The 26,327-nt window shown below is 44.7% G+C and overlaps 2 protein-coding genes across 15 annotated transcripts in view; one reads left to right on the top strand and one right to left on the bottom strand.

Moving 5' to 3' along the window:
* Positions 1-7,607, top strand: part of LOC134220372 (uncharacterized) — a 37,075-nt gene extending 29,468 nt beyond the window's left edge. The window contains exons 3-4 of the mRNA XM_062699423.1: positions 6,462-6,616; positions 6,693-7,607. Coding sequence (XP_062555407.1) covers positions 6,462-6,616; positions 6,693-7,582 — 1,045 coding nt within the window. The 3' untranslated portion in view covers positions 7,583-7,607. The remainder of the gene's footprint in view (positions 1-6,461; positions 6,617-6,692) is intronic.
* Positions 7,602-26,327, bottom strand: part of LOC134220301 (uncharacterized protein CG45076-like) — a 59,944-nt gene continuing 41,218 nt past the window's right edge. For 7 of the 14 annotated variants that reach the window (XM_062699345.1, XM_062699316.1, XM_062699367.1 and 4 more), the window contains 6 exons: positions 22,862-23,238; positions 9,447-9,562; positions 9,246-9,293; positions 9,062-9,133; positions 8,714-8,761; positions 7,602-8,644 (listed from right to left, as the gene is read on the bottom strand). In XM_062699345.1, the coding sequence (XP_062555329.1) occupies positions 8,197-8,644; positions 8,714-8,761; positions 9,062-9,133; positions 9,246-9,293; positions 9,447-9,562; positions 22,862-23,238 (1,109 nt within the window). In that variant the 3' untranslated portion in view covers positions 7,602-8,196. The remainder of the gene's footprint in view (positions 8,645-8,713; positions 8,762-9,061; positions 9,134-9,245; positions 9,294-9,446; positions 9,563-22,861; positions 23,239-26,327) is intronic. The other 7 variants (XM_062699340.1, XM_062699390.1, XM_062699400.1 and 4 more) reach the window with 2 other exon arrangements.

Raw genomic sequence — 26,327 nt, 5'->3', positions numbered from 1 at the left:
TGCCGGTGAGAGCAATGACCCATTCTCACCCCCCAGACCGATTGTCACCCCCGATGGTGGTACTCAAAATCGTTCAACTTTACCAAGTTGTTTCATATTAATTCGGTTCGAATTTTTCAGGCAAGTGTGGATCCAAAGACAGCACTTGTAGCCGATTGTCGCCACTAGCCTTAAATGTTCGAGTTTCAGATTTTGAAATTTTGGTTTAATCTGGATTTTTTCAACTAGGGAAGCCTTGGGCTGAAAGTCTCGTTAAAAAGACAATAAAAAACAGGGAAAGTGTTATTTCGATGATCTCCCTCCGCTATCGATACCAATTCCTGGGGTAATTAGGTCTGCCGGATTTTGGACTCTGGGAACGTGACTCCACCGACAGCCTTCTGTGATAGATTGATTGATTGATGGTCCATTTGCTGACGTTTTGATAGACGTTCGGACCTTCTCATACAATTGTCCAGCTAAGACCGTTCCGCAAAGTTGCATCCTAGGGATTGTGTGGCATTCTAACGGAGCCACCTTCTATTTAAACGAAATAAGTCGAAACTTAACCCTCCGTCTGCATCAGTGCTCGGGACGTACAGACAAGCGCCGTAAGCATTATCCGATGCGTCGTAGAAACAATGGAGTTAAACATCAGCCGCTGCCGGAATGATTAGGCATCTTTCGATTTGTGCTTGATAAGGCATGGGTATCTTTGCCGTAGTAATAGCAGCTTCCAGAAGCTCTAAAGGATCCAATAAAGTGGCAATCACTGACAACACGCTGCGTTTCGTAAGAACTGTCCAGCAAAGGAATGGTGAACTGGAACCTTAGAATGGCCGAAGATGGAATCCAAGTCAACTCTAAGGTTTTTACTGCTGGATCAGGGTCCATGTTAATTCCATCCCAGCAACTAGATCTGCTGGACAGTTGGATGCCCATTTACGAAGTTAAAAACCTCATTTCAACAGCATTGCATTCTTTACTATTGATTTTTTTATTCTTTATTGTTGCTTCTTATTATTAGTTCATTGCATTGCATTCAGTTGCTTCTCTGCAGCAACGTTGCTGTTTCCACTTCGTTCGCACCGGTGATGATGCCATCCATGTATGTAGGTGTCGTCCTTGATTGCACGTGCTGTAAGCGGGAAACGTTTTTCCTCATCCAGGACGAGTTGTTGAAGCGTCCTGGTAACTAAAAACGGTGCATGTTTCGTTCCGTACGTTACCGTATCGGCTCATACGTACGGACAGATTCTGATGACGAATTTTGTCAGAGGATGCATTGTAGAGAGCGGTGTTCGGATCGAACGAAACATTTTCTCCACATACGATACTAACATAATCTGCTAGGTCCGACACCGAAGACTGACTCTACTACCTCGCAGGACCAAAATCAAAACGAATAGGACATCCATTTTTAATTAACCGATTGCCGATCATCTCACTATAAGCCAACGCATCATAAGAAAACTACAAAAAAGCAGTCTGGTTGCAAAGTTAAATAAAGTGCGTAGCTCTTAACACGAATTGGAGGAACTAAAAAGCATATTTTTTATAGAGGGATGAAGGCATATCTGCAAACAGACACCTGAAATTATCATTCAGAGATGGCTGACCCGCTAAACCCACCCAAGTAGCGGAAGGTTACTTGAGTTACCCTCTCTGCTAATACCCTGGTTTCCCCAAGAACTGCCTCCCAGCATTACCTCTGGGGAATATGCAGTATTTAATGGCATCCCGTATGAGTCTAAATTGGGTGCCCACCCTCTACGCACCATGTGAGACTAACTTGAATGCTTACCCTATCACCTGATTCACGCTATGGCACACCAATTTGAGACTTATTTGGGTGCTCACTCTAGCACACTCCTCCTGACACACGCTCTGACACAACATGTGGGCCTTACTTAGGTTCTCAATTCTGACATGCCATACGAGGCTGACTTGGGTGCTCGCCCTTAAGGTCACTCCTGACGGATTCCAAGTTCCAAAGTGCTCGCGTTTTCGGGGGTACACCACTCGATACGGAAGCAACGCACAACTGTCATTTTCATTTTTTCACGCATGCTGCGTCGCAGCAAAACTAAATCAACAAAAATGACAGTTGTGCATTGCTTCCGTATCGAGTGGTGTGCCCCCGAAAACGCGAGCACTTTGAAACTTGGATTCCGTCAGGAGTGACCTTAACATACCACGTGAGGCTTACTTGGATGCTCACTCTCCTCTCCTCTGCCACGCCTCGAGGTGTCGATAGCGATAGGTTACGTTACGACTTCACTTCCCCGCGCTCCGCATGTTTTCGCTCTAACTAACAAATCACAATTTAGTCATGCTGTCGACTGCTGCTCGGTGCGCTAGATTCTCTGCAAATTGCAAGCAATCTGAGCGGTTGCAGTCGAAACTGCGCTCCACTTCTCCACCGCTTGACACATCCTCTGGATAAGGGTATCCGGGGTTGTGTCCCGACCGCAAACGTCTAGCATAGCTCTTCTTTTGACGTCGAAACGAGGACATACAAACAGTATGTGCTCAGCAGTTTCATCAACACCTGGGTAGTCAGGGCAGACGGGGCTCTCCGCGTGCTCAAACCTGTCGAGATACTGCCGGACGCGAACCGAAGTCACCCTGATGCGTTCGCGGGCTCCTCTGGTGCCACGTAGCTCGAAACACTCCTTGTCATCTTGGATGACCAGCCCGACTGGCATCATGCTCCCAATCACGCAGGCTGCATCGTGTGATATCGTGCGGTACGTGCTCTCCAGCTTCCGCAGGTAACTGGTTACCCCCAGAGCTCTCATTAAGGACGGGCCGCTGTACCTAAGAATAAATACGGCAACGCCTGCCAGTAGCCTAAACACCTTCTGGAAATAGCTTTCGAAAATCCGATACAGGACCATCAGCTAATCCGGTGTAACTAGAGCGCGATGGCATCCCAGCTTGCGCTGTTGAATGCGTTCTTCACATGTCTGTCACTGTCACTAATGTACAGTACCGAACACCTCGCTTTTTCTGTTGGATCGCTATCTCCGCGGTCTTTACCACCGAGTTAATAGCGTCCAACGCGGACTTACCCTAGCAAAAACCGAACTAATTGCTTGACAGGGCGTTCGTACTCTCAGAGTAAGGAGTCAGCCAGTTGAGGATGATCCTCTCTAGCAACCTATAAGACAGATTGGTCTAAGCGCTGATGGGTCGCCCGGCGGCTTCCCAGCCTTCGGCAACAACACCAATTTCTGCCTTTTCCATCTTTCGGGAAATCTACACTCATCAAGACATCTCTGCATAGCTAGCCTGAACATGTTCGGGTTCGCTATGATTGCTGATTTGAGAGCGCTGTTCGGAGCTTCATCAAGCCTTGGAGCTTTGATCGTTACCAGGGATCTGGCCACCGCGAGTAACTCTTCGTTTGTCACCGGAGTCACCATCCCGGCCGCACCCATTATGCCTTGCGGTGCAGGAGGCCAGAGACTTGTGGCTCGGGACGGGAAGAGTACCTTGATAATCCTCGCCAACCTATCCGGGGACCGTTCGGGGGGTGAAAAGCTCCCTTTGGTCTTGGCCATCATTATCCTGTAGGCGGTAAGACGCGCGGCTACAAAGCTAGACTATGCTGAGAGTGGCTGGGTTCGATTACCGGCGCCGGTCTATGCAATTTTCGTTTTGGAAATTGTCTCGACTTCCCTGGGCATAAAAGTATCATCGTGTTAGCCTCATGATATACGAATGCAAAAATGGTAACTTGACTTAGAAACCTCGCAGTTAATAACTGTGGAAGTGTTAAATGAACACTAAGCTGCAAGGCGGCTATGTCCCAGTGGGGGATGTAATGCCAATGAGAAGAAGAAGAAGAAGATCTTGTAGGCGTCACCCCACGGATTCGCGTTGGCTCCTCCGCATACGTTGTCGAAAAACGCTCTCTTACTGCTCTTGATAGCCTTGTTAAAGGCCAGTTTCGCAGCTCGAAACACTTCACAGCGATCCGCTCTTTGATCCTCGGTGCGGGCACGTTGCATCCTTCGTATAGCCTTGAGGCAAGTTGATTGAAGGGCCGCAATCTCGGGAATCCACCAGTAAACCGGGCGACTGCCATTTCTCGGCAGGGCTTTCCTGGCATCGCACGCGCATGATAGGACAGCTACCAACGCATCCCCGTTTAGAGCTTCAGTGTTGAGGCTCTACTGCCCAAGCGTTAAAATGTCCTGCTATGACGACCGGCTTATGACGCACTAGGTCAGACGATAGCCTATCGATCATCTGGTTGAACTGTTCTAATATCCACCTTGGTGGGGCATAGCAGCTACAATAGAACTTGCCATGGATTTTGGCTATCGCGACACCCTCTTGGATCGGGTACCGTCCCGTCGTGCAAATAGCCGCCATCCTAGACCCGTCCGCCACCCAAATGCCGTTATCGACAGGGACGTTGTACTGGTCGGACAGGAGGTCGACATCGGTCCTCGACTCCGAGATCGACTGCCTCAGCACCTACTGGCCAGTTGCACAGTTGGTAAGATTCAGCTGCGTTACTTGCACGGCTTCTTCTTTTTTATCTCTCCGATGGAACACGAAGATCCACCCATAACGTGGTTACAGGCTTGCTTTTTGCTGGCGCAGATGAGGCACTTTGGTGTATTGTGCCCACAACGACGACACAGGTTGCTACGGTCTGGGCCCTTACAGTTGTAGGACTTTTACTGAAGGGGGCTGGAGCAGGCATTGAAAAAACCAGATCATGGATAAAAATCGGCTGAATTCATGCCAACTTGATGCTCTTCTGCGGTCTAATCGCTGATGCTTTCTAGATCGTTGAAATTTGGCGTTCGTTGATTCAATGTTTGAAGATCTTCATCGCTCACCAATGGGAGACAACTGAGCGAGGCAAATCACTTGGTAACCTAACAATGACTGTTGTTACCACACGCTGTTAGAAAAAACCTGTTCAGACATTAGGAAAATTAAGTCCGCTATGAGAATGGATCTCGGATACACTGCATGGGAGGCTTTGATACTTTCTCTCCTCCATCCCAGCAACTTCAAAGCAAAGTGAATAAAGCAGAACACCTGATGAGTGTTGGTTTTATTCTTGTAGAGCAAGCGTAACACAAATGCTCCAGTCGTAGCTTCCCTGGATACCATACCAAGTTTGGCATCGTTGTTTACGCAGCAACGATCGCTCATAATCGTTGTTTAGTATCTATCTGAGCAAGGCTGTTCACTCACTGGTATTGGATGCTATGATTGAATTAGATCAATGTTCGTCCGCTTCACTCACGCTTTCAATGCCTGGGCTGGAGTTTGCTCACTGGGCATACTGACCAGCTGATCTTTAACTTCCCTCGCTCCATTACCCTTTGGCTTCCGCAATCGGTAACCTAAGGTAGGCTTCCTGCGTATCAAAGGGACTGCCTCTTAGGCGTACAGAGGTCTTCTCACATATAACGTAAGCACTTAGGGTGGGAAGGGGGCTTTGGTCTGCCGTTTTCTTACGCATTATATCTAAAACAATTTTTGTATGAAAAAAATCTTCTGGGGGGAGGGTTGGTGTCGAAATTCCCTACTGAGCAGCTGCCGATGGCACAGGCCGGCTGGTACTCTCTTGCGGCTCGGCGACTTGCGCCTGGTTGGTGCCTTTCGTCTTTTTGGGCTGAGAAGTCACCTTCTCGGGTCGACGCCATTCGGCTTCTCTGCACTCCGATCTGCTCAGTCCAGACGACGTTTTGGCTTTATGGTCGCACGTCGTTTGCCTTTGCTCTGGGCGCCTTCGCCAGATTGCTGTCTGAGCTGTTTCGGGTTAGGCTTCATTGGCCGTCAGGTCGAAGTCGATCGCCTCTTGGGCCATGGTCGCTCCTCCAAGGAAGGAGAAGACATTGGTTTGGGTACCTTTGTCGGCCTTCTCCTTTCCCACTACCCGCCTGATTGTTGTGTAATGGGATCAAAGGTGAAATGGGCTAAAGCTGGATTTTAAAGTTCTGTTTTACAGAATGGCTCAGCACAGTCTTACTTTTTCCTCCGTTTTTTGAGTTTGTTCTGTTGATGATCGCTACGCTTCTGCGGACAGTCCCTCAGGCCACTGATGTCAATCGCTACAGTTCGCGCACTTGGCATCGGATGCTTCCATCTTGTCGCACTGATTCATTAAGTGGGGGTGGCTAAACTTTTTACAGCGCGGTTTCATGTGACAATTTCGTGTGTCGTTCCCAAAGTTGAAGCAATTAATGCACTGCGTGACGTATGTATCTCTTAAAATAGGATTTTGAGCCCGATCGTAGATCGATAGGATGTCTTTCACTACTCTTCCAACTGAATTAATGTATGAAATTGGTATTTCAAATAGTGTCTTGCTCGGAATGGTCTGATTGTTTGAGAATATGTTTTCAAAGAAATTGAAAATATGACTTTTGATCATCTTGAATCACTTAACTCCACTGTGCAGTAAATGAAAAGAATGCTTTTTCATCTGTTTTTCATCTACCGCGCAGACGGCTGCGTCGGGTCAATGTATCCGCCCAAACCGATCCGGTTCATACGAAACTCATGAAGGAAGCATCCACGGATGAGCCGACAGACCTCATTCCGATGGTGGACGAGGAAATTCTCACCGATGGGAATCTCGTGATTCGAGAAATTGGCAATTGTAAGTGTCGGAAAAGTAGGCTATGTATAATTGTAGTGTAGTAAGTGACAGCATTTCTTCCTTGTCATTTTCATAGTTATTCTAACACATTCGGTGGCGCAAATGACAGAGTGCGTTGCAACTGTTGATGCGTCAACTCAAACGGCTCTTCCCCGTAGTGGCATTTCGTTCCGAAAGTTCCTGGATACAGGTGCTGGAGACGGTCCAAAACCGCAGGTAATTATAGATGAGGCTCCCAGTGATGAACACATGGAAAAGTCATCTAGCTTGACGGAGTTGATGAAAATTGACGAAAAAATCAGGAAATTCTTCAGAACATCGGACATAGAAGAGTTGGATCACCTCGATGATATCGAATCCAACCACAGTAGCGACAGTATCAAAGAACAACCTACCCCGGATCTACTGGCAGGTTCATCACAAGACGCAACCCAGCACAAACCGCGATTGCTGGAACCACCCACCTTCAACTCCTGGCAAAATCTGGACTTCTCAGACGAAGAATCGGAACACTACGTACCGCGCGAACTACCACGACGTTCAATCGGCGAGGGCAACCGTCCTTGGGCCGAGTTCAAAGACATGGTGATTGGGTCCCGATTGGCAAACATGCGCCTTTCTCCGATACCTCCGCGTCGGCCACGTCCTAACAAGAAAACCGTCACCTGGAGCGACACGCAGCATCGGGCCGTATCCGATCTACTCCACGAGGCGACCGCTTTGGTAGACATGTTCGACCACGTCTCAATGCTTCTCGGGCCGGACATCAAGCTTCACTCGATCCCACCGCAAGACGATATTAAACTGCCCCCACCCAAGTGGGAACCTCTGCTGAGCAAGTCGTGTGATTTGTTGGAGGAGAAACTGGCAAAGGTGCGGCATCTGACATTCGAAGACTTGGACAACGATTTACTGCTGCAACCGGTCAAGTCGCAGCCTGTTATCGATCTGGAAGTGACATTGTGAGAGCCGAAGCATACAACCATTTAGTCTCGATCTTAAAATTTCTTTATTTATTTTTTGTTTTTCAAACTTAACAGATCTCTGTAATGTTTGTATGTATGTGTCTCCGTATCTGTAATATTATTAAACACTGAAACAATGACGTAATTCTGATAAAAGCTTTATCTTATCTGCTGGGGTCGGCGGGATGAGGGAATCGAGTTAAAAGCGATAGAGAAATGCACTAAGATGAAACGTTCAACGCCGTTGGCTGCGTCCGTTGGTCATCCACAAGTGGTCAAGGGATGCCGTACGAGTTGCTGAAGGGTCTCCATATAGACTCTACGATCTATATCCCGAGTTTCTGCGTACGGTTGGGATAGGTTGATGGCACAGCTACTAAGCGTTTTAGTAATTCACGGCGAATCTACGAATGTTATAATTATATCCTTTGAATGGTTGTCGATTTCGATTCCAATCAGTTCCAACGGATGGAATTCTTTGTTTCTCCTGCAAAACTGAGGATGTTCGTTGGTCCTTCCAATTTATCGTGAATGCACGACTTTTGTTTCCGGTTCGTTTGAACACATTCATTAGTTTTAAATTATGATATTAACCTAAACGACGATGTTGTGAGTTTACTCTTCAGCGGCTGGGCTTTCCTCAGTCTTGTCCTCCTGTGCGGGGGCAGCTTCGCTTGCAGGTTCCTCGACGGCTGGTTCCTCGCTGGCGGGTGCTTCGGCAGGCGCGGCTTCTACAGCTGGTGCGGCTTCGGTGCTCTCGGCGGCTGGAGTTTCAGCAGCCTCTTCCAGTTTGGCAGCTTGACGCTTCAACAGTTCCTCGTCTGATTGGGCAATGGCCTTCAGTTCGGTGATTTCCCGCAGCAGTTCGACGTTGTCCTCCTCGATGGCCTGCTTCTCCAGTTCGTTCAGTCGCGCAAGCTCATCCTCGCGGATTCGCTGCGCCTCGTTGATGCGGGTTTCTTCCTCCTCTTTGCGCTTCTTCTCTTCGACTTGACGTGCCTCGTCGGCCAGGCGAGCTTCCTCGGCGAGGCGGGCTTCCTCAGCCAGACGTTCCTCCTCCACTCTGTGGTAAGATGGGATAACAGATAATCAATACTTGGCCAAATACAAATATATGATATGAGTCACTTACCGCTTAGCTTCCTCTTCCTCCTTGCGTTTGCGCTCTTCCTCCTCCAATCTGAAGTAGAAAAATATATGTCGAATATATTACAACTTAAAATAGAATAGAATCATAGTAGAATCTCAACTATAAATAGAAAATTCGCAAATCGTTTTCTCGTAATCACGAGTGATGCATGAATGTCATGTCCATCGACTAATGCTAAGTGTCAAGTGTCTATACGTCTTCTGATGTCTGAATGTCTGGATCTGTCTCAAATACCCTTGAGAAGTTATTCAAAGGGACCATCACATTGAAATAGACAATATATTTGAAAATGGAATCATATCGAGTCATGGAGAATCCACTCCCACTTACCGCTTCTTTTCTTCTTCTTCCTTGGCCTTGCGCTCTTCCTCTTCCTTTCGCTTGCGTTCCTCTTCCTCCAATCTGAAAACCGCAGTTTGTTTGATTAGCCTCCACTTAGATGCCATTTTAGTCAATTTTAATATTTTGAGATAAAATTTTGAATTTAGAACAACCAAATCAATGCCAATCGTACCGTTTTCTCTCCTCCTCGGCTTGTCGTTCACGCTCTTCTTCTTCCAATCTGCGGGTGAATTTGGAAACGTTTGCAATTCGTTACAGTACAAAACCAATTCGGTAAAGTCTCGGAATGTTGAACTCTCCATCGTTCTTCAGACGTGGAAAGCTCAACTACTGTCGTCGTCAGAAACACCAAAATGAGTCTTCAGTAACTTACCGTTTTCGCTCTTCTTCCTCCTTGCGCAGGCGTTCCTCTTCCTCAGCCTTACGTTTTCGTTCTTCCTCTTCCTGTTTGCGTTTCTTCTCGGCGGCTTTTTTCTTCTTTTCTTCAGCCTGTAATAGAATTGGTAGGTATTTAGTACGTATATAAATTGATACCATTAAAAAATAGTAATATTTTGGTTTTGTACTGTTTTTTAACATTCTTGTAAAGTAAATCATGGGTTTCAAGACCGAGTTAGGAACAATAAGTCTAAAAGACAAAACATCGAAAGGGACAAAATATCAAATGGTCGAAAAGGGCCTCCTTCTTCCATCTCTCTACTATATTTCTTCTTATTTTCACTTCCTTCTCTCTCATTCCTTCCTCCTTTCTTTTTTCTTGTTTCTTCTTCCATATTTTTTCTTCCTTCTTCCTTTTTCTTTTCCTTTCCTCCTAAATCTGCTTCTTTCACTTTTTTTTTTCCTTCAACTTTCGTCCTTCCTTATTCTCATTCTTCCTTCTTTCTTCTTGATTCTCCTACGTGTTTCATCCTTCTTCCTTCTTTTTTCTTCCTTTGTCCTTTTACTTTCTTCTTTTTTCCTTTATCTTTTCCTTTCCTCCTAAATCTCCTTCCTTCATCTTTCTTTCTTTTTCCTTCAACTTTCTCCCTTCCTTTTTTTCCTTCTCCTACGTGTTGCATCCTTCTTCCTTCTTATTTCTTTCTTTGTCCTTTTACTTTCTTCTTACTTCCTTTTTCTTATTCCTACTTCCTTCTTCTTTTACCTTATATCTTTATCGACATTTTATCTCTTTCAATGTTTTGTCCATACAAATTTTGACATTCTGTCATTTTCTTTTTGACCTTATGTCCCTTTCGACATTTTCTCTTTCGATGTTTTGTCATAGATTTTTCAAGACCATTATAAAAGCGAAAATGTTACTTGGTTGGGAAATTTCTTCACATCTCCATACGGTTCGTACACTAATTACGTAAGCACTTATGAGGATAGGGGGGTCTGCTATTTCCTTACATTCCCTATAAATAAAAAATGATTTGTATGTGAAAAACCTTACATGGGGGGAGGGGGTTGAAAAAAAAAAAAAAAAATGCTTACGTAATTAGTGTACGCCCCCATAAACAAATTCTTTGAATCTACACGGGAATCGATTTTCCACGGAAAATTCATTTTAATATCTGAAAATCTTTTCAATTTCCATTCGAATTTCCTCCGAATTTCTACCGTTAATAATTTCTACTCCTCAATATTTAATCGAGAAATTCTTTCGGAAACTTCCACGAATTTCGAGGAACTTCTCCTCAAGATTGTTTTTGGAATTTTGGTAAGAAATTGCTTCTTTCAAATTTGACCTTTTCTCTAATGCCCAAGACCACATTTAGACGGGGTATTTTGATTATTTTTTGTAATTTTCAATTGATCAGATTTCGAAAAGTTGTTGATGCTGATCAACAATATAAACTTCAATGCATATTTAAATGCGGTTTAAAGTAAATTTTCAAAGTTCCACACATTTAAAAAAATATTGAAAATTGAGGAACAAAATATTCATCGGTGTTTTCGCTCGTATACTTTTGTAAAAAAAGAAAAAAAAGACAGGAACACCATCTTCGAACAGGTACAGACTGAACACTTAACACCTAGCATGAGACAACGGACAGCAGCGGCCATCTGCGAGTTGTGGCGCCTGCCTAGGATGTGGTGGGGTTTGACAGTGGGCCCTGTTAAACCTCTATAAAAAGCTGCATGTATCCGCAAGTAGGCTCCGCCAAAGCAACCGTGTGCCGCTCAAAGCGCACAAGCCCCCCTGGTGTTAGGTGGGACGCTAAACAGTCCTGACACGACGGCCCTCCGATGAGACAGGAGGTTTGGGCAGGCCCAATAAGCCGCCTGAAAAACCATTAATTACGAATAATATAAGAGATAATACGATTCGATACAATCGGCAAAAACCTAGGCGACGAATAAAGGATCACGATTGGAACCTTAGAACATGCAACTGCAAGTCACTAGGTTTCGCAGGTTGCGACAGGATGATCTACAATGAATTACATCCCCGCAACTTCGACGTCGTAGCGCTGCAGGAGATTCGCTGGACAGGACAGAAAGTGTGGAAAATCGGGCATAGAGCGGCTACCTTCTACCAAAGCTGTGGCACCACCAATGAGCTGGGAACCGGCTTCATAGTGCTGGGTAAGATGCGCCATCGTGTGATTGGGTGGCAGCCAATCAACGCAAGGATGTGCAAGCTGAGGATTAAAGGCCGTTTCTTCAACTATAGCATCATCAACGTGCACTGCCCACATGAAGGGAGACCCGACGACGAGAAAGAAGCATTCTACGCACAGCTGGAGCAGACATACGATGGATGCCCACTGCGGGACGTCAAAATCGTCATCGGTGACATGAACGCACAGGTAGGAAGGGAGGAAATGTATAGACCGGTCATCGGACCGAATAGTCTGCACACCGTATCGAATGACAACGGCCAACGGTGCATAAACTTCGCAGCCTCCCGCGGAATGGTAGTCCGAAGCACCTTCTTTCCCCACAAACATATCCACAAGGTCACATGGAAATCACCTAACCAAGAAACGGAAAACCAAATCGACCACGTTCTAATCGACAGTAAATTCTTCTTCGACATCATGAACGTCCACACTTACCGCAGTGCGAATATTGAATCCGACCACTACCTCGTTGCAGTATGCCTGCGCTCAAAACTCTCGACGGTGTACAACACGCGTCGAAGACGGACGCCGTGGCCTCACATTGGGCGGCTACAAGACGGTAGACTAGCCCAAGAATACGCGCAGCAGCTAGAAGTGGCACTCCCAACGGAAGAGCAGCTAGGTGCAGCGTCTCTTGAAGATGGCTGGAGAGATATTCGATCCGCCATCGTTAGCACTGCAACCGCTCCAGTTGGCACGGTGCTTCCGGATCAGAGAAACGATTGGTACGATGGCGAATGTGAGCAGTTAGTGGAAGAGAAGAATGCAGCATGGGCGAGATTGCTGCAACACCGAACGAGGGCCAACGAGCCACGATACAAACGGGCGCGGAACAGCGCCAGCAGAAAGATCGAGACCGTGAAGAGTCGGAGGAACGGTACCGCGCTAATAACGCACGAAAGTTCTATGAAAAGTTAAACCGTTCACGTAAGGGCCATGTGCCTCAGCCTGATATGTGTAAGGACATAAACGGGAACCTTCTTACGAACGAGCGTGAGGTGATCCAAAGGTGGCTGCAGCACTACGAAGAACACCTGAATGGCGATGTGGCAGACGAAGATGGCGGTATGGTGATGGACCTGGAGGAACGCGCGCAGGGCATAACTTTACCGGCTCCGAATCGTTAGGAAATCCAGGAGGAGATTGACCGGCTGAAAAACAACAAAGACCGAGGGGTTGACCAACTACCGGGAGAGCTATTTAAACACGGTGATGAGTCACTGGCTAGAGCGCATTGGGTCATTAGCAAGATTTGGTAGGAGGAAGTTTTGCCGCAGGAGTGGATGGAAGGTGTCGTGTGTCCCATCTACAAAAAGGACGATAAGCTGAATTGTAGTAACTACCGCGCAATCACATTGCTGAACGCCGCCTACAAGATACTCTCCCAAATTTTATGCCATCGACTAGCATCAATTGCAAGGGAGTACGTGGGGCAATACCAGGCGGGTTTTATAGACGAACGCTCCACCACGGACCGGGTGTTCGCCATTCGCTAAATACTGCAGAAATGCCGTGAATACAACGTGCCCACAAATCATCTATTCATCGACTTCAAAGCCACATATGATACAATTGATCGGGACCAGCTATGGCAGCTAATGCACGAAAACGGATTTCCGGATAAACTGATACGGAAAATGGCGGTCAACGAGAAAGAAGGATTCGTACGACGAAACAAACTATGTCGGAATTGCTTACGCCGCGGTCACATGGCGAAGGACTGCTCTTCTGAAAGCTACTGCCGCAAGTGCAGAGGTCGTCACCATACTCAACTGTGCTTCGTGTCTAAATCCGATTCCACCAGCAATGCGGCCAGTAGTCAACCAGCTTCGGTCAACCTCCAGGCTCTCACTCCGGGTCATTTCCTCGTTGGTTCATCGCTTCAATCCGTCCCAGATGGCGACTATACATCAATACCAACCAATCGGCTACACTCGTGGCAGCAAATCCAGAAATTACTCCAAGATGTTTGGAAACGTTGGCATGTGGAGTACCTACAATCTCTGCAGCCTCGAAGTAAGTGGTACGAAATCGAAGTACGCATAGTACGAAATCGTACGTACTTTGGACTCCGCAAGATGCTCCGATCGAATAGAGTTCATCGTCGTACCAAACTGACAATCTACAAAACGCTCATTAGACCGGTAGTCCTCTACGGACACGAGACCTGGACGATGCTCGTGGAGGACCAGCGCGCACTTGGAGTTTTCGAAAGGAAAGTGCTGCGTACCATCTATGGTGGGGTGCAGATGGCGGACGGTACGTGAAGGAGGCGAATGAACCACGAGTTGCATGAGCTGCTGGGAGAACCATTCATCGTTCACACCGCGAAAATCTGACGACTGCGGTGGGCCGGGCACGTAGCCAGAATGTCGAACAGTAACCCGGTGAAAATGGTTCTCGACAACGATCCGACGGGCAAAGGAAGGCGAGGTGCGCAGCGGGCAAGGTGGATCGATCAGGTGGAAGATGACTTGCGGACCCTCCGTAGACTGCGTGGTTGGCGACGTGTAGCCATGGACCGAGCCGAATGGAGAAGACTCTTATATACCGCACAGGCTACTTCGGCCTTGATCTTAATAAATAAAATAATAATGAGACAATGGACAGGATACATAACACCCAATGGACCAGTGGAGAATTTTCCATTGCCTTACCGGAACTGGGGAACACCCCTTGGGGCTCTGGGGATATTGGATGCGAAACGCAAAGAGGGTTTCACTCCCTATCCCCCGGAAGAACACTACTCACAATTTTCCAACGAAAGATGCTCGAATCAAATCTGCCTCTTCACAAGAACATCCACCAAATCGTCGTACGCTAAGTACCATAGACCTTCGACACGGCTGACGTCAACAAGTACAAGCCGTACTCCACAATTCCATTGGCGCATTCTCGCCTGTGCTAGTTGACACATCGTTTCCCGCCACTAAGGAAACCCTGACCTTTTCCGACTTCGCCACAAATCTCATGGAAGGAACATCCAAACCATCGCCAGGGTGGGAGGAGAAACCCATATTGAAAGTGTAGCAAATAACCAGTTACGGTGCAATCAGTGTTCGCCTTTGCCCCTCTTCCATCGGAAGGGGTTATGAATTCGGACATTTATGATGTCATACATAAAGTTCACTACGTACCAACCGCAGCGATCGAGCAAGCGTCTCGAAAACCTGTACCAAAGATCCAGGTACAGCAGCTTTTCTAACAATTCATTTACCACAGACAGTTAAGTCACATAACCTGAAACGTCACATCGGAACTGCTGCATACACCTGATACCGACACCTTCAGAGGCCTGGTAGCGGGTCACTTTTCAGTGACTTGGTTACTTTTTTCGGGTCAGTCACTGAAAGTTTTTTTTTTCGACCTCAAGTCACTAAAGTCACTTTTTTTCGGAAAAAATCACTATTTTCAACTATTTTGAAACTAACGATTCGGTTTCATCAAGAACATCGTTGCGGAATGGAAAAAAAAACTTTATCCGTCGGAAGCTGTTCGAAGCTTTCCGAAATTCTGAACAAATTCTTTAGGTTTCGAGATGATTCTTGTGCTTCAGATTTATGAACTTTGGGAGTCAAATTAAATCTATGTCGAAAAATTTCTATTATAAAAAGTGCCATTTCAGGGGGTCCCGTAGCGTAGTTGGCTACACGTTCGCCTTACAAGCGAATGGTCATGGGTTCGATTCCCAGCCCCTCCACCAAATCCTCATCAGTCGTCGGATGCGCAGCCTATACGGTGGCGTATTGGGGAGCGCCCTTACCGTTACGACTGGCTTATGACGACTGACAAATTGTTCTTCTCGGAGGCATTCCTCCACCGTACCTGGATAAATGGCAACCGAACAATGCGCAACGATCATTGAATTCACGACACGGACAAATGGACACAATGGACTCACGGTGAGATGGACCAGCAACGACAACAACAATGAATAATGGAAAATCTAAAAATAGATTCTGTGTGGATTCTGGCAGCAGAATACCACAGTAGATTTCGGCACAGTAGCGGTTAAGTAACACAGAGTGCCTACCAAATAAACAAAGGAATAAAAAAAAGTGCCATTTTCACACTTACGCAAAGATTTTCCGTTCTCGAAGTTCGAACCCATATTAAACATTATTGCACCTTATTTTGTATGACTTGCCTCAAATTGTATTTTCTGGTGGTAAAAGGGGCGAAAATACAAAAATAAATATAAAAATGAATAACATAAAACAAACTCATCAGATTTCATTTGTCATAAGACGAACTATTCCATTTAATTCCATCACTTTGTAAACATTGATCAGTGTCTCATACTTGACTCGACTTGAGAGACTAAAGACGTCATTGCCGTCATTACTGTTATTATGGTCAAAATACGTATACTTGTAAAGAATGCAAACTAATGGAATTAAATAATCCATTACAAGTGAAGACATTCCACTAAATAAGCACACAATTTTCTTTTCATCGGGTCTGTTGAATAATGTTTTGGCTATTCAAATTTTTTTTGCGGAATTTATTGCGTTTAAAAAATGATATTTTCGGCCATAAGATACACAGATAAAAATATGTTGTGATTTTAAATGTATTTTAATGCACATATTTGGAGCATGCAAATAAACGTAACATTCAATCGTTCTCACTATTTTTTTAAATCGAAATAAATTTAAACCGTGCTTGCTTGTAAAATTCAATAAAATTAAATTGAATATCGAATGTTAATTCGTTTGATGTGATTAGCTGCAATTTTACACGTCGTTGAATTGTCAAAATTATTTGCTGTGTAGTAGAGGGAGTCTTAATTGAAACTTATTTGAAAATTAGTCAATTTTGTGTCACTGCAAACGAAATTCAATGTCACTTTATTGGTCACTTTTTCTGCAGCTGAAAGTCACTATTTGGTCGCCAGTGTTAGTCACTAAAGTCACTATTTTGAGCGGCATTGACCGCTACCAGCCCTGCCCTCAGAGCATTCATGTGCGTCACTTTCGTATAAAAGATACAACGGACGCAAACTCCCTCGAATGTATAGCAATTGATTCTGAACCCGTGCCTACACTTGATGACGGTCTGCTAGAGATGGCTAATTGTGTGGCGCACACCATTCGCCATCCAATGGATGAACGGGTTCTTTCACAACCTGGCGGATGTTGAAACTTTGTTGCAAAAATACCAACCAGCGGTAATCGCTCTTCAAGAGACACACAGGGCAACATCAACTGCCATGAACAACACGATCGTCGCAAATTCCGATGGTACACAGTTACCGGAACAAACATATTCCAGTCGGCTGCCATCGGAGTTCTCATCTGAACGAATCATTGTTAATTCCGATATCCCGATTATCGCCATCCGGGTCTCGAGGCCATTTCCTCTCGATAGTATCATGGTATCTGCCCAATGGAAAGCTGGATAACCTCCACAGCCGGTTTACAATACTGCTGAATAACATCCCTCACCCAATGCTTGTCCTTGGTGATGTAAACGGTCACCACAAAGCATGGAGTAGCCGATACTGCAATGCTAGAGGTACCACTATCACCAGCATTACCATCGAGATAAATTTGACAATCATGAATGACGACTCGCCCACGTTCTTCCGTGGGCAAGCCCACACGGCGATCGACGTCTCGCTTTGCACTGCATCCATCACGAATCGTTTTCTATGGTCCGTGGAAGACGATCCCATGGGAAGCGACCATCTCCCTATACGTTTGGAACAGGCCAACACCACCGTCCCAAAAACCACTCGCCGCCCCCGTTGGCGCTTCAATGAAGATAACTGGCCAGAGTTCCATACTTTACTTGAAGAGGAATCTGATTACCAACCACCGTCTCGATCGAAGATCGCCCGAGCTCTGGAGGAGAATAAATTGCATACAGGGCAAAAGGCGCATGAATGAATTAGCCCTAAAAATCAATGGGTCACCTGTAGGGACCAAGCCGTCGTCTCCAACGCACTAGCTGACTATTTCCAAGAACTGTCATCATTCGTGCACAGCTCTCCTCACCTCTTGAGCTTCTAAGTGCTACCCGCCTCTAACAAAGTGTTTGTTCGGATATCTATTCGGACAATGGTACGAACTTTGTCGGTGCACGGAACAAGCTAGGAGAACTCTACAAATTGCTGAGGGATCATACCCATCGTGAAAAGGTTACGAGTGAATTGGCTACAGATGGCATCCAATGGCAATTTAATCCGCCCAGCGCGCCACATTTCGGTGGACTTTGGGAGGCTGCAGTCCGGTCGACCAAGAACCATCTCATTAAGGTGATTGGCGAAACACCGGTCTCAGCCGAAGATTTCTCCACGCTTTTGACACAGGTCGAGGCATGTCTAAACTCCCGCCCTTTGACACCGATGTCCGATGATCCAAACGATTTGGAACCTTTGACTCCGGCTCACTTCTTAGTTGGATCATCGTTGCATTGCTCTCCCCAATCCTGAGCTCACGTCCATCCCAGTGAATCGGCTGAACTATTATAATTTTATGCAGTAAAAGCTAAAGCTATACTGGGTGAGATGGCGTAGAGAATATTTGAGTCAACTGCGAGGAAAAGCGAAGAGGTGGAAACCAGCAGTTCGAGTTGATGTAGGCAAGCTTGTAGTTGTGAAGGACGATAATTTACCTCCGATGAGATGGAAGTTAGCAAGAATCATCGCATTACATCCCGGCGAAGATAATATTGTGAGAGTCGTGACACTGAAAACTTCTTCGGGGGAACTAAAACGTCCGGTTGAAAAATTTGTTTGCTTCCATTACCAATTAGCCGCGAAGAAGAAGATGTACCATTGCTGTAATCACCTACTCCTATACCTTTCCAATTCCCATCCCGTCGAAGAGGATTTCTATTTATTTTCAGAAATTTGGCAATATTCTGGGTGGGTGAGGATGTGCGAGACTGAACAGCCCTGGGTTAAAATCACCGTCGCTACTACAGCTGACCAGTCAAGCTGATGTGCAAAGGCAATTGCAGTTCTGTTGTCTGGATTTCGCTATCGTTTCGCGGTAAATCTTCCATCTGCATGGATCACAAGGCAGCAACACAAACCGATGGCTGGCTGATATCGAGAGCAGCAGATAGAAGGGAAGAGAAAACTATTCTTTTCCCTGATGACCACCCGAACGTTCGTAGGAGAGTCTCTACACATGGCTGACCATAGGCTAGAGGATGACCGTTGTAGCAGATGAGAGTCAGTACGCTCCGATCGCCGACGGGAATATATCACGGTTAAATTTTGTCCGTAGTTAAGTTAATATAGTTCTTTAATAAATGTTAAATTGATTAGTGTTGGTTTTAATAAATGTCGTGTTTTGTATAATTAACCCGCGAGTGTTACTGGTGACATTTAACGGAAACTCCCAGCCACTGGACTGCTCACTGGAAAGAAGGGAAAAACGGTCCCAAATCATCTACCCACTGGTACGGGAGTAGGACGGGAAACAAGGTCCCCAAAGTAGTGTTGGAGTCGGCAAGGGTTCCACTGCCAAAAAACCGAAGGAGGTAAGCCGGCTACCCAACAGTGTTCAATATACTAGTTTCTATGGAGGAGCTGGAATTCGCTCTGGAAAAACGGTGAAAATATAGAGCTTAAGAAATGAGGCATCACTGGAGTGGAAACATGCTGGCATTTCTACGGAACTTCTTCACAGGAGTATAAGAAGAAAGCTACAGGCAGCAGTGACAGCAGTTACTAATTGGGCCCGGGATGTAGGTTTTGAAATTGCAGCAGGTAAATGTGCTAGGCTTAGGCTTCACATCTGTGACTCAAGGCATGTACCACCGCGTGAACTCATCAAAGTCGGAGGTCATCCGATTCCTACAAAAAAGACACTAAAGGACCTCGGCGTGACGATTGACTGGCACCTAACATTTCGACCTCATTTCGAGAGGACAAAAGAGGCTTGTAAGACCCGCATCAACTTGCTACGAGCGATAACCTATACACAAGGACCAGGAGTAACCGAGACATAAGAAGACAAGTGGCGGACGCCATTTATGATAGCACATTTACCTGCTCACATCAACTTTTGGCTTTAGGTACATGTGCTGAAGGCGGTGTTTTACCATTCCGCTTCAAACTAGCAGCGACCATTGGATGCAGAGCAGTGGTGTTCTTGGAGCGTACAGGAGCGAGAAGGGCAAGCTTGCTTAGTGCAGGCTCAAACAAACTTTGCCCTTAACGCGGTGGCCAATTCTAAGCTTCTCCTCGTGGCTGAACTTCACCGCGTTGGGCCGCGAAGCTGGAAGGCCAAGACTCTAACAATTGACTGGTCAATCATGGTACAATTGTGGAATGGTACCAACCCAACTCGAGCACAGGCGATCTTTGGCAAAATGATTCAACATAAATACCAAAATCCGGTACTCTGATGGACCTAAAGCCAATGGCTCCGGCCTAGATCTGCAGGTACACCTCAGATTGACCGACCAGTGTTCGGTATACTCGGCTGAGACAGCGGCTTTGTTCAAGGGAGCATCCGATACAAGCACGGCGCCCATCCTGATCGTGTCGGAATCGGCAAGCGTCCTTTTGGATATCAGTGTTATTTTGCCAATACTTCATCGTAGTCGACTTTGAAACAAATGTTGATTGACATTTAGTCGAATTACATTTGGTCAAATGACATTTTATCGAAAGGTCGTTTAGTTGAAGGGACATTTGGTCGAATTTTAATAGTTTTCTTATTCCTTTCATTGTTACTCTTTCATTCACTCATTCAAACAATAATTAGTCCAGTGGAAAATTCACTTCCAATTATTGGCTGAAAATTTAATTTCGACCAAATTTTCATACGACCTAATGTCTATTCAACGTAATGTCTTTCCGTCTAAGTGTCATTTGACGTGTAGCAGAGGCGAACCAGCCAAGAGCTGAAAGCCTCTTTAATAAAGAAGAAAAAAAAATCATTCGACGAAACATCATTGGACTACTGAATATCTTTTGACCAGGTGGTATAGATTCATCGAAGTTGGTTATAGGGGTTTGCCAAAGTCCTATTATTTATTTTTTTTATGGACCCATATTGGAGCAGTAATTATGTTACCTTTTGAAATACAGCAATAAATAATTTATTTTTAATTATTATTGACTGATCCTTTCTTTCAAATACCCATTCGACGAACGTCCTTCGACTAAATGTATCAAGCTTATTCATTCGAAAATCCACTTTCGACCAAACGTCATTCGACCAAAAGTACGAAGATTCTTCATTCTAAAATTAGATTTTGACTAAATCTCCATTCGACCATATGTTCATACGACGTAGTGTTTTTTCGACCAAATGTGTTTGGATTTCGCTATCACGTTATTTTTTCGGATCATTTTCCGTTGACGTAAGTGTTGTAAGTGCAGTGAGAACTAGTAATTACGGTTCAAATGGAAAGTCTTGTCGTCGATACGACTGATTACCGATATCATAGAAAAGTGCGAGTGGTTGACATCGGGTGACCAAAGCTCGAACGAATTTCTCGCTTCCGCCATCAGGGAATGGATCAATTTGGTGAGATTTTCTCAATATGTTTTTATAATGATTCCTTTTGGGCTTTTTGTAAGTGCAAGTGGCCCAATAACCAGAGACCGGTGGAGTGAAAATCTGTCGAAATGGCAACGTATGAAAAGGTATGAAATCGTGAAAGTCATACTGGCATCACTAGAACTTTTTGCTTGCTTCTTATGGATAAAATAAGTAAACAAATCGAATTGGAACCGCTTTTGACGGTTCGATTGGAAACAACATGGCGTCTTCGCCGATCTCTTATTTTAGTATTTCTACTTGTAACATGTGTTAGGTACATGTGGTGTTGCTCAAGTTTCGCGGCATTCCGAAAACCTGATAGTCCTCTTAAGGATTCTTGATGGGATCTGAAAGTCGTCTAGCGATGTATCGAACTTCATGATTTCACAAAAAAAATCAATTATTTCGAGGCACTTAGACAAGTTCTTTCTCTGTCCAAGTGAACCCTCTCTCTCTGTTGGTACAGATCCGATTAAAACTGAACCTTCTGTCCCTCTCTGCACATGTAAGGGGCTGTCCAATCCATATACCACAGTAGCGTGGACAGTAGACTGATTCAAATTTTGACTTTTTCGCTCCCCTGTGCTTAAACGATTACATTTGCTATTTTAACAATCATCCTAAATTTTTAGCTAATTTGGTTGTAATTTGAGTGAGCACGCGCAATATGAAGTTTGTATGAAAATCGATATGAAAACAGTAATTTTTAAGCAAAACGCTCCACAACGCTTCCCAATAAGCTTCAAAAACGTATGAATACATTGGCTACATAGCAAATTTAGCAAGGAATCAGCTCATCTTTATTGCGAAACGATTTGATGCTTACAAGAAAAGTTATTAAGGAAACACTGAATCGTAGGAAATTTAATTTAACACGTAAAAGAATAACATCAATATCAATAATGAGCATTTTTGTTTTATACATAACTTTGCTTACAAAGGTAAAATCGCTTCGCAACAACAACTGTCTTTCAGCTTAGAAAGTGTTTTATGAAGTCGACGTGTTGCTTATATTCAAATAGTTCATGGGCCACCTCACGGAACGAGCTTTTACACCAATGTCGATTTCCATAGTAATTTTCATACAAACTTCAAATGACGTGTGCACAACCAAATTACATCCAAATTAGCTAAAAATTTAGGAGGTTTATTTAAATGGCAAATGCAATCGTTTAAGCATCGGGGTGCAAAAAAGTCAAAATTTGAATCACTCTAGTGGACAGCTACTCATATAAATTTTCCAATACTTGTATGAACCGTGGACAAAACATGAAATGTAAGTGAATTAGAAATACTTGATATTCTTCTCCATTGGCATTACATCCCCCACTGGGACATTGCCGCCTCGCAGCTTTATTATCCGCGAAGTTTCTATGCCAAGTTACTATTCTTGCATTCGTATATCATGAGGCTAACATGATGATACTTTTAAGCCCAGAGAAGTCTAGACAATTTCCAAACCGAAAATTACCTAGACTGGCACCGGGAATCGAACCCAGTCACCCTCAGCATGGTCTTGCTTTATAGCCACGCATCTTAGGCTAAGGAGGGCCCATATATACTCGATATTTATGGTATATTGAATCTATTGTATGCACACGACCTCAGCTATTAAATAGTATGGTATACCACAGTTTTGCAGCCCACACCCCCATACTGCCTTTACGTCTTACCTTCTGGGCCTCCTCGGCCAGTCGTGCCTCCTCGGCTAACCGCGCCTCCTCCGCCACTCGAGCCTCTTCGGCGAGCCGCTCGTCCTCGACGCGTTTGCGTTCGGCTTCCTCGGCCGCCACGCGGGCTTCCTCCTCCTGGCGGACTTTGTCCTCCTGGCGCTTGCGCTCGCGCTCCAACGATTCCTCCTCCTTCTTCTTGGTTTCATCCAGCAGCTTGCGGCGCTCCTGCTCCAGGTTGACCGGCTCGTAGCGGACCTTGTTCAGCTCGGCGACCCGATCGATTTTGTCCTGTTTGTCCTTGAGCTTGGCGTCGGTGGGGTCATCGTACAGCTTCGGGTTGTTGAACTTGCGCGTCGGCCGGGCTGGATTTAATCTCACTGGGTGTGTGGATTCAACAGGGAAGGTGCGAGAGTGCGAGAAACAGAGAGTGGACGAGAGCGAAAACGAGAAGAACAATGCGGTTAGGTGTGGATGAGCCAATGGCAGGCGGTCGCGTGATGATTGGTTGCGGTATATGCAGGTGAGAGCGAAAGTGAGAGAGTTGGCGTTAGTATCGAGGAATGAACTTACGTGAAGTGAAGGCGCGAAAGAGAAAAGAAAGGGCTTAGAAGAAGGAGCAAACGAGTGTTTTTGATGCGTGATTAACGAGCGCACTAGGGAGCACATTAGTAGGCGTGTGGTGGTGCGATGTTGTCCCGTTTCCAAGGAAATGACCCAAAGGAGCATCGATTGTCCCGGTGTCAGTTGAGTTCTGTCGAAAACGTGTACCTCGCCACACCAAAGTACGCTGCCAATTTGAGCTGCCTTGTGCGGCAGGCAACGTGTACGGATTTTGGCGTTCTCGGTCTCTGGTGTGCTCGAGGTGAAATTAGTATGGAGACATTAAAATAAAAACGCAAAATAAAATAAAACAAACGGTACGATCAGTGTGAGTGGAGCGATGATGGGGCTGAATGCTCTAATGGTTAGTGCCAACGATCACGATTTTGTAGGATGATGAATGTGCAATTCGTTAGACAAGCGAAAAGGTAACGGTAAGGAAGTTTACTTACTTTTAATAGTGGTTAAACAAGTAGTTGGTTTGTGGAGTCGCATTCATCGGTCGTTTTGAGGGGTTAACTCAGGCGAATTCGGGAGATTTGTTTTGTTGGCAGATTGTTTTGAAGAATTTTGTTTTATCAAGTGAAGAAAGTTTGAAAAATCATACGTTTTAAAAATATACACAGAGTGGCACTTTGGGGGGCACCTCGTGGTTTGCTTTGTACACCTACAGCTAGATATTACAAAAATAGAAGAATAGTACCGAAAGGGACTGGCATGCTACTATTCATAAATTGTCTACACACAAACGGAACTACAGGAAGTGGCGGTTACTGAAGAAAGAAATGTAGAATTAAAAGAGAGCTTCTACGTTTGCATTTATTGTTGATCATTTTCTTTGACCGGAAGTTCGCTTAACTTATTTACATAGGTTTCCATATTTGTTCAACGGTTTCTACCGTATACGATTAGCTGTAAATATAATGTTTCGATTCAGTTTTCTTAGAAAGTATAAATTTGTTTATTTGTTATCACCAAGGTAACGCTGAAGGTTATGTTTTTATCTCTTCTGTTCATCCCCTGTAAATAGACTCTTTTTCTCGTTTAGTTATTTGTAAATATTCTATCTCTGAGAAACAAAATAGAAACTCTGTTCATAGTAGGCGAGTTTTTCTGTATGTTTAGGCTAAGCTTATCATTAAAATGTCAATCTCTAGAGTAAACGGGTTCGGTTTTGATAATCTGCTAGCATACTCTACGCGTCGAACCAACAAAACGGAAATTATCAATGGCGTTGTTCCATAAAGAGCTTTAAAATGTTGTGGTTTTGTTTGTTTTTCATTAGCGTGAAGTAAAATGCATACGTGGATTAGATTTACATTTTCGAGAAAGGACGTAAATGGAACTTCATTAGAGGGTAAAATTAAAATTTCACATTGGACAAATAAAATTGGATTTTTAGTTTTGTGCGCTTTCTATCCGAATTCAAAGTGTAACCGAAACAAGCAGCGTCTGCGCAAGTACGCAGCCTAAATGTGACAGCAACCAAATAAAAACATAACCAAAATGAAAAAAAAATCGCAAACATAGCAACGTGCCAACCAGCACGGGAGCAAATCATACTGAATTTGAATCGAAAATTTATATTCTAATCTGTGAGAATTTCGCATCTGAGCGATTGATTTTTTATAAAGGTGAAACGAAAACAAAAGAACGTAGCTGGCGTGCATTGTTTTTCTTGCTATGGAGAAAAAGGGCAGTGTTTTCGTTTCATGTTTTCAGGATTTCAGTTCGTTAAGCATCCAAGTTAATGTCGCTGCTATAGATGCCCTTTTTATCCCCGAGTTTCGACTTGCGAACAACGTTAGTTTCTGTTTCAGTTTCAGTTTCAGTGCGTACTGCAATTAGAACAACATTAGAAAAGGTATTAGCGGAAAAAAAGAACGGAAGATTGGTGAACAAGTAGGATGGTTTGAGTAAACAGAGACAGAGAATAGTCACGACACAGAAAGAGAGAAAATTAGAAATTCGAACGTCAGAATGGTGTGAGTTTGTTTTGATGTGTTGTTGTTTTCGGTGTGAACTTGATGATTCGATGTCGGTGTGCGAATGTCTACGACGTGACGGTGAACGAACGTGTGATACATTGGGTGACAAATTTTTCGAAACACAGTTGATTACTAAATTTGTTCAGGGATTGCCCGTCAGAAGGAAGAACTGGCAACACTGGATTTGAGACAAGGTATGCAGCTAAACAAATGTGATCGGCAATTTAACTAAAGTGAAACCACTCGGCGAAACGGATTGGATTTTTTAATCTCATCTGTAGGATTCTGCACGAATCCTTGTAGGATTCTGCATGAATTCTTGTAGGATTCTGCACGAATCCTTGAAGGAATCTGCACGAATTCTTGAAGGATTCTGCACGAATCCTTGAAGGATTCTGCACGAATTTTTGAAGGATTTTGCACGAACCCTTGAAGGATTCTACAAGAATCCTTAAATTCCTTGAAGGATTCTCCACGATTCTTTGAAGGATTCTGCACGAATTCTTGAAGGGTTCTCCACGATTCCTTGAAGGATTCTGCATGAATCTTTGAAAGATTTTGTACGAATCCTTAAAGGATTTTGCACGAATCCTTAAAGGATTCTGTACGAATCCTGGAAGGATTCTGTACGAATCATGGAAGGATTCTGTACAAATCCTGGAAGGACTCTGCACGAATCCTGGAAGGATTCCTGGCAGAATCCTGGAAGGATTCCTGGCAGAATCCTGGAAGGATTCTGCACGAATTCTGGAAGGATTCTGCACGAATCCTGGAAGGATTCTGCACGAATCCTGGAGGGATTCTGCACGAATCCTGGAGGGATTCTGCACGAATCCTGGAAGGATTCTGCACGAATCCTGGAAGGATTCTGCACGAAT

The sequence above is a fragment of the Armigeres subalbatus genome, chromosome 1, assembly GCF_024139115.2.
Source record: "Armigeres subalbatus isolate Guangzhou_Male chromosome 1, GZ_Asu_2, whole genome shotgun sequence".
Classification (NCBI taxonomy): domain Eukaryota; kingdom Metazoa; phylum Arthropoda; class Insecta; order Diptera; family Culicidae; genus Armigeres; species Armigeres subalbatus.
The sequence above is the reverse complement of the archived record's forward strand: the minus strand, read 5'-3'. Positions and strand labels throughout refer to the sequence as shown.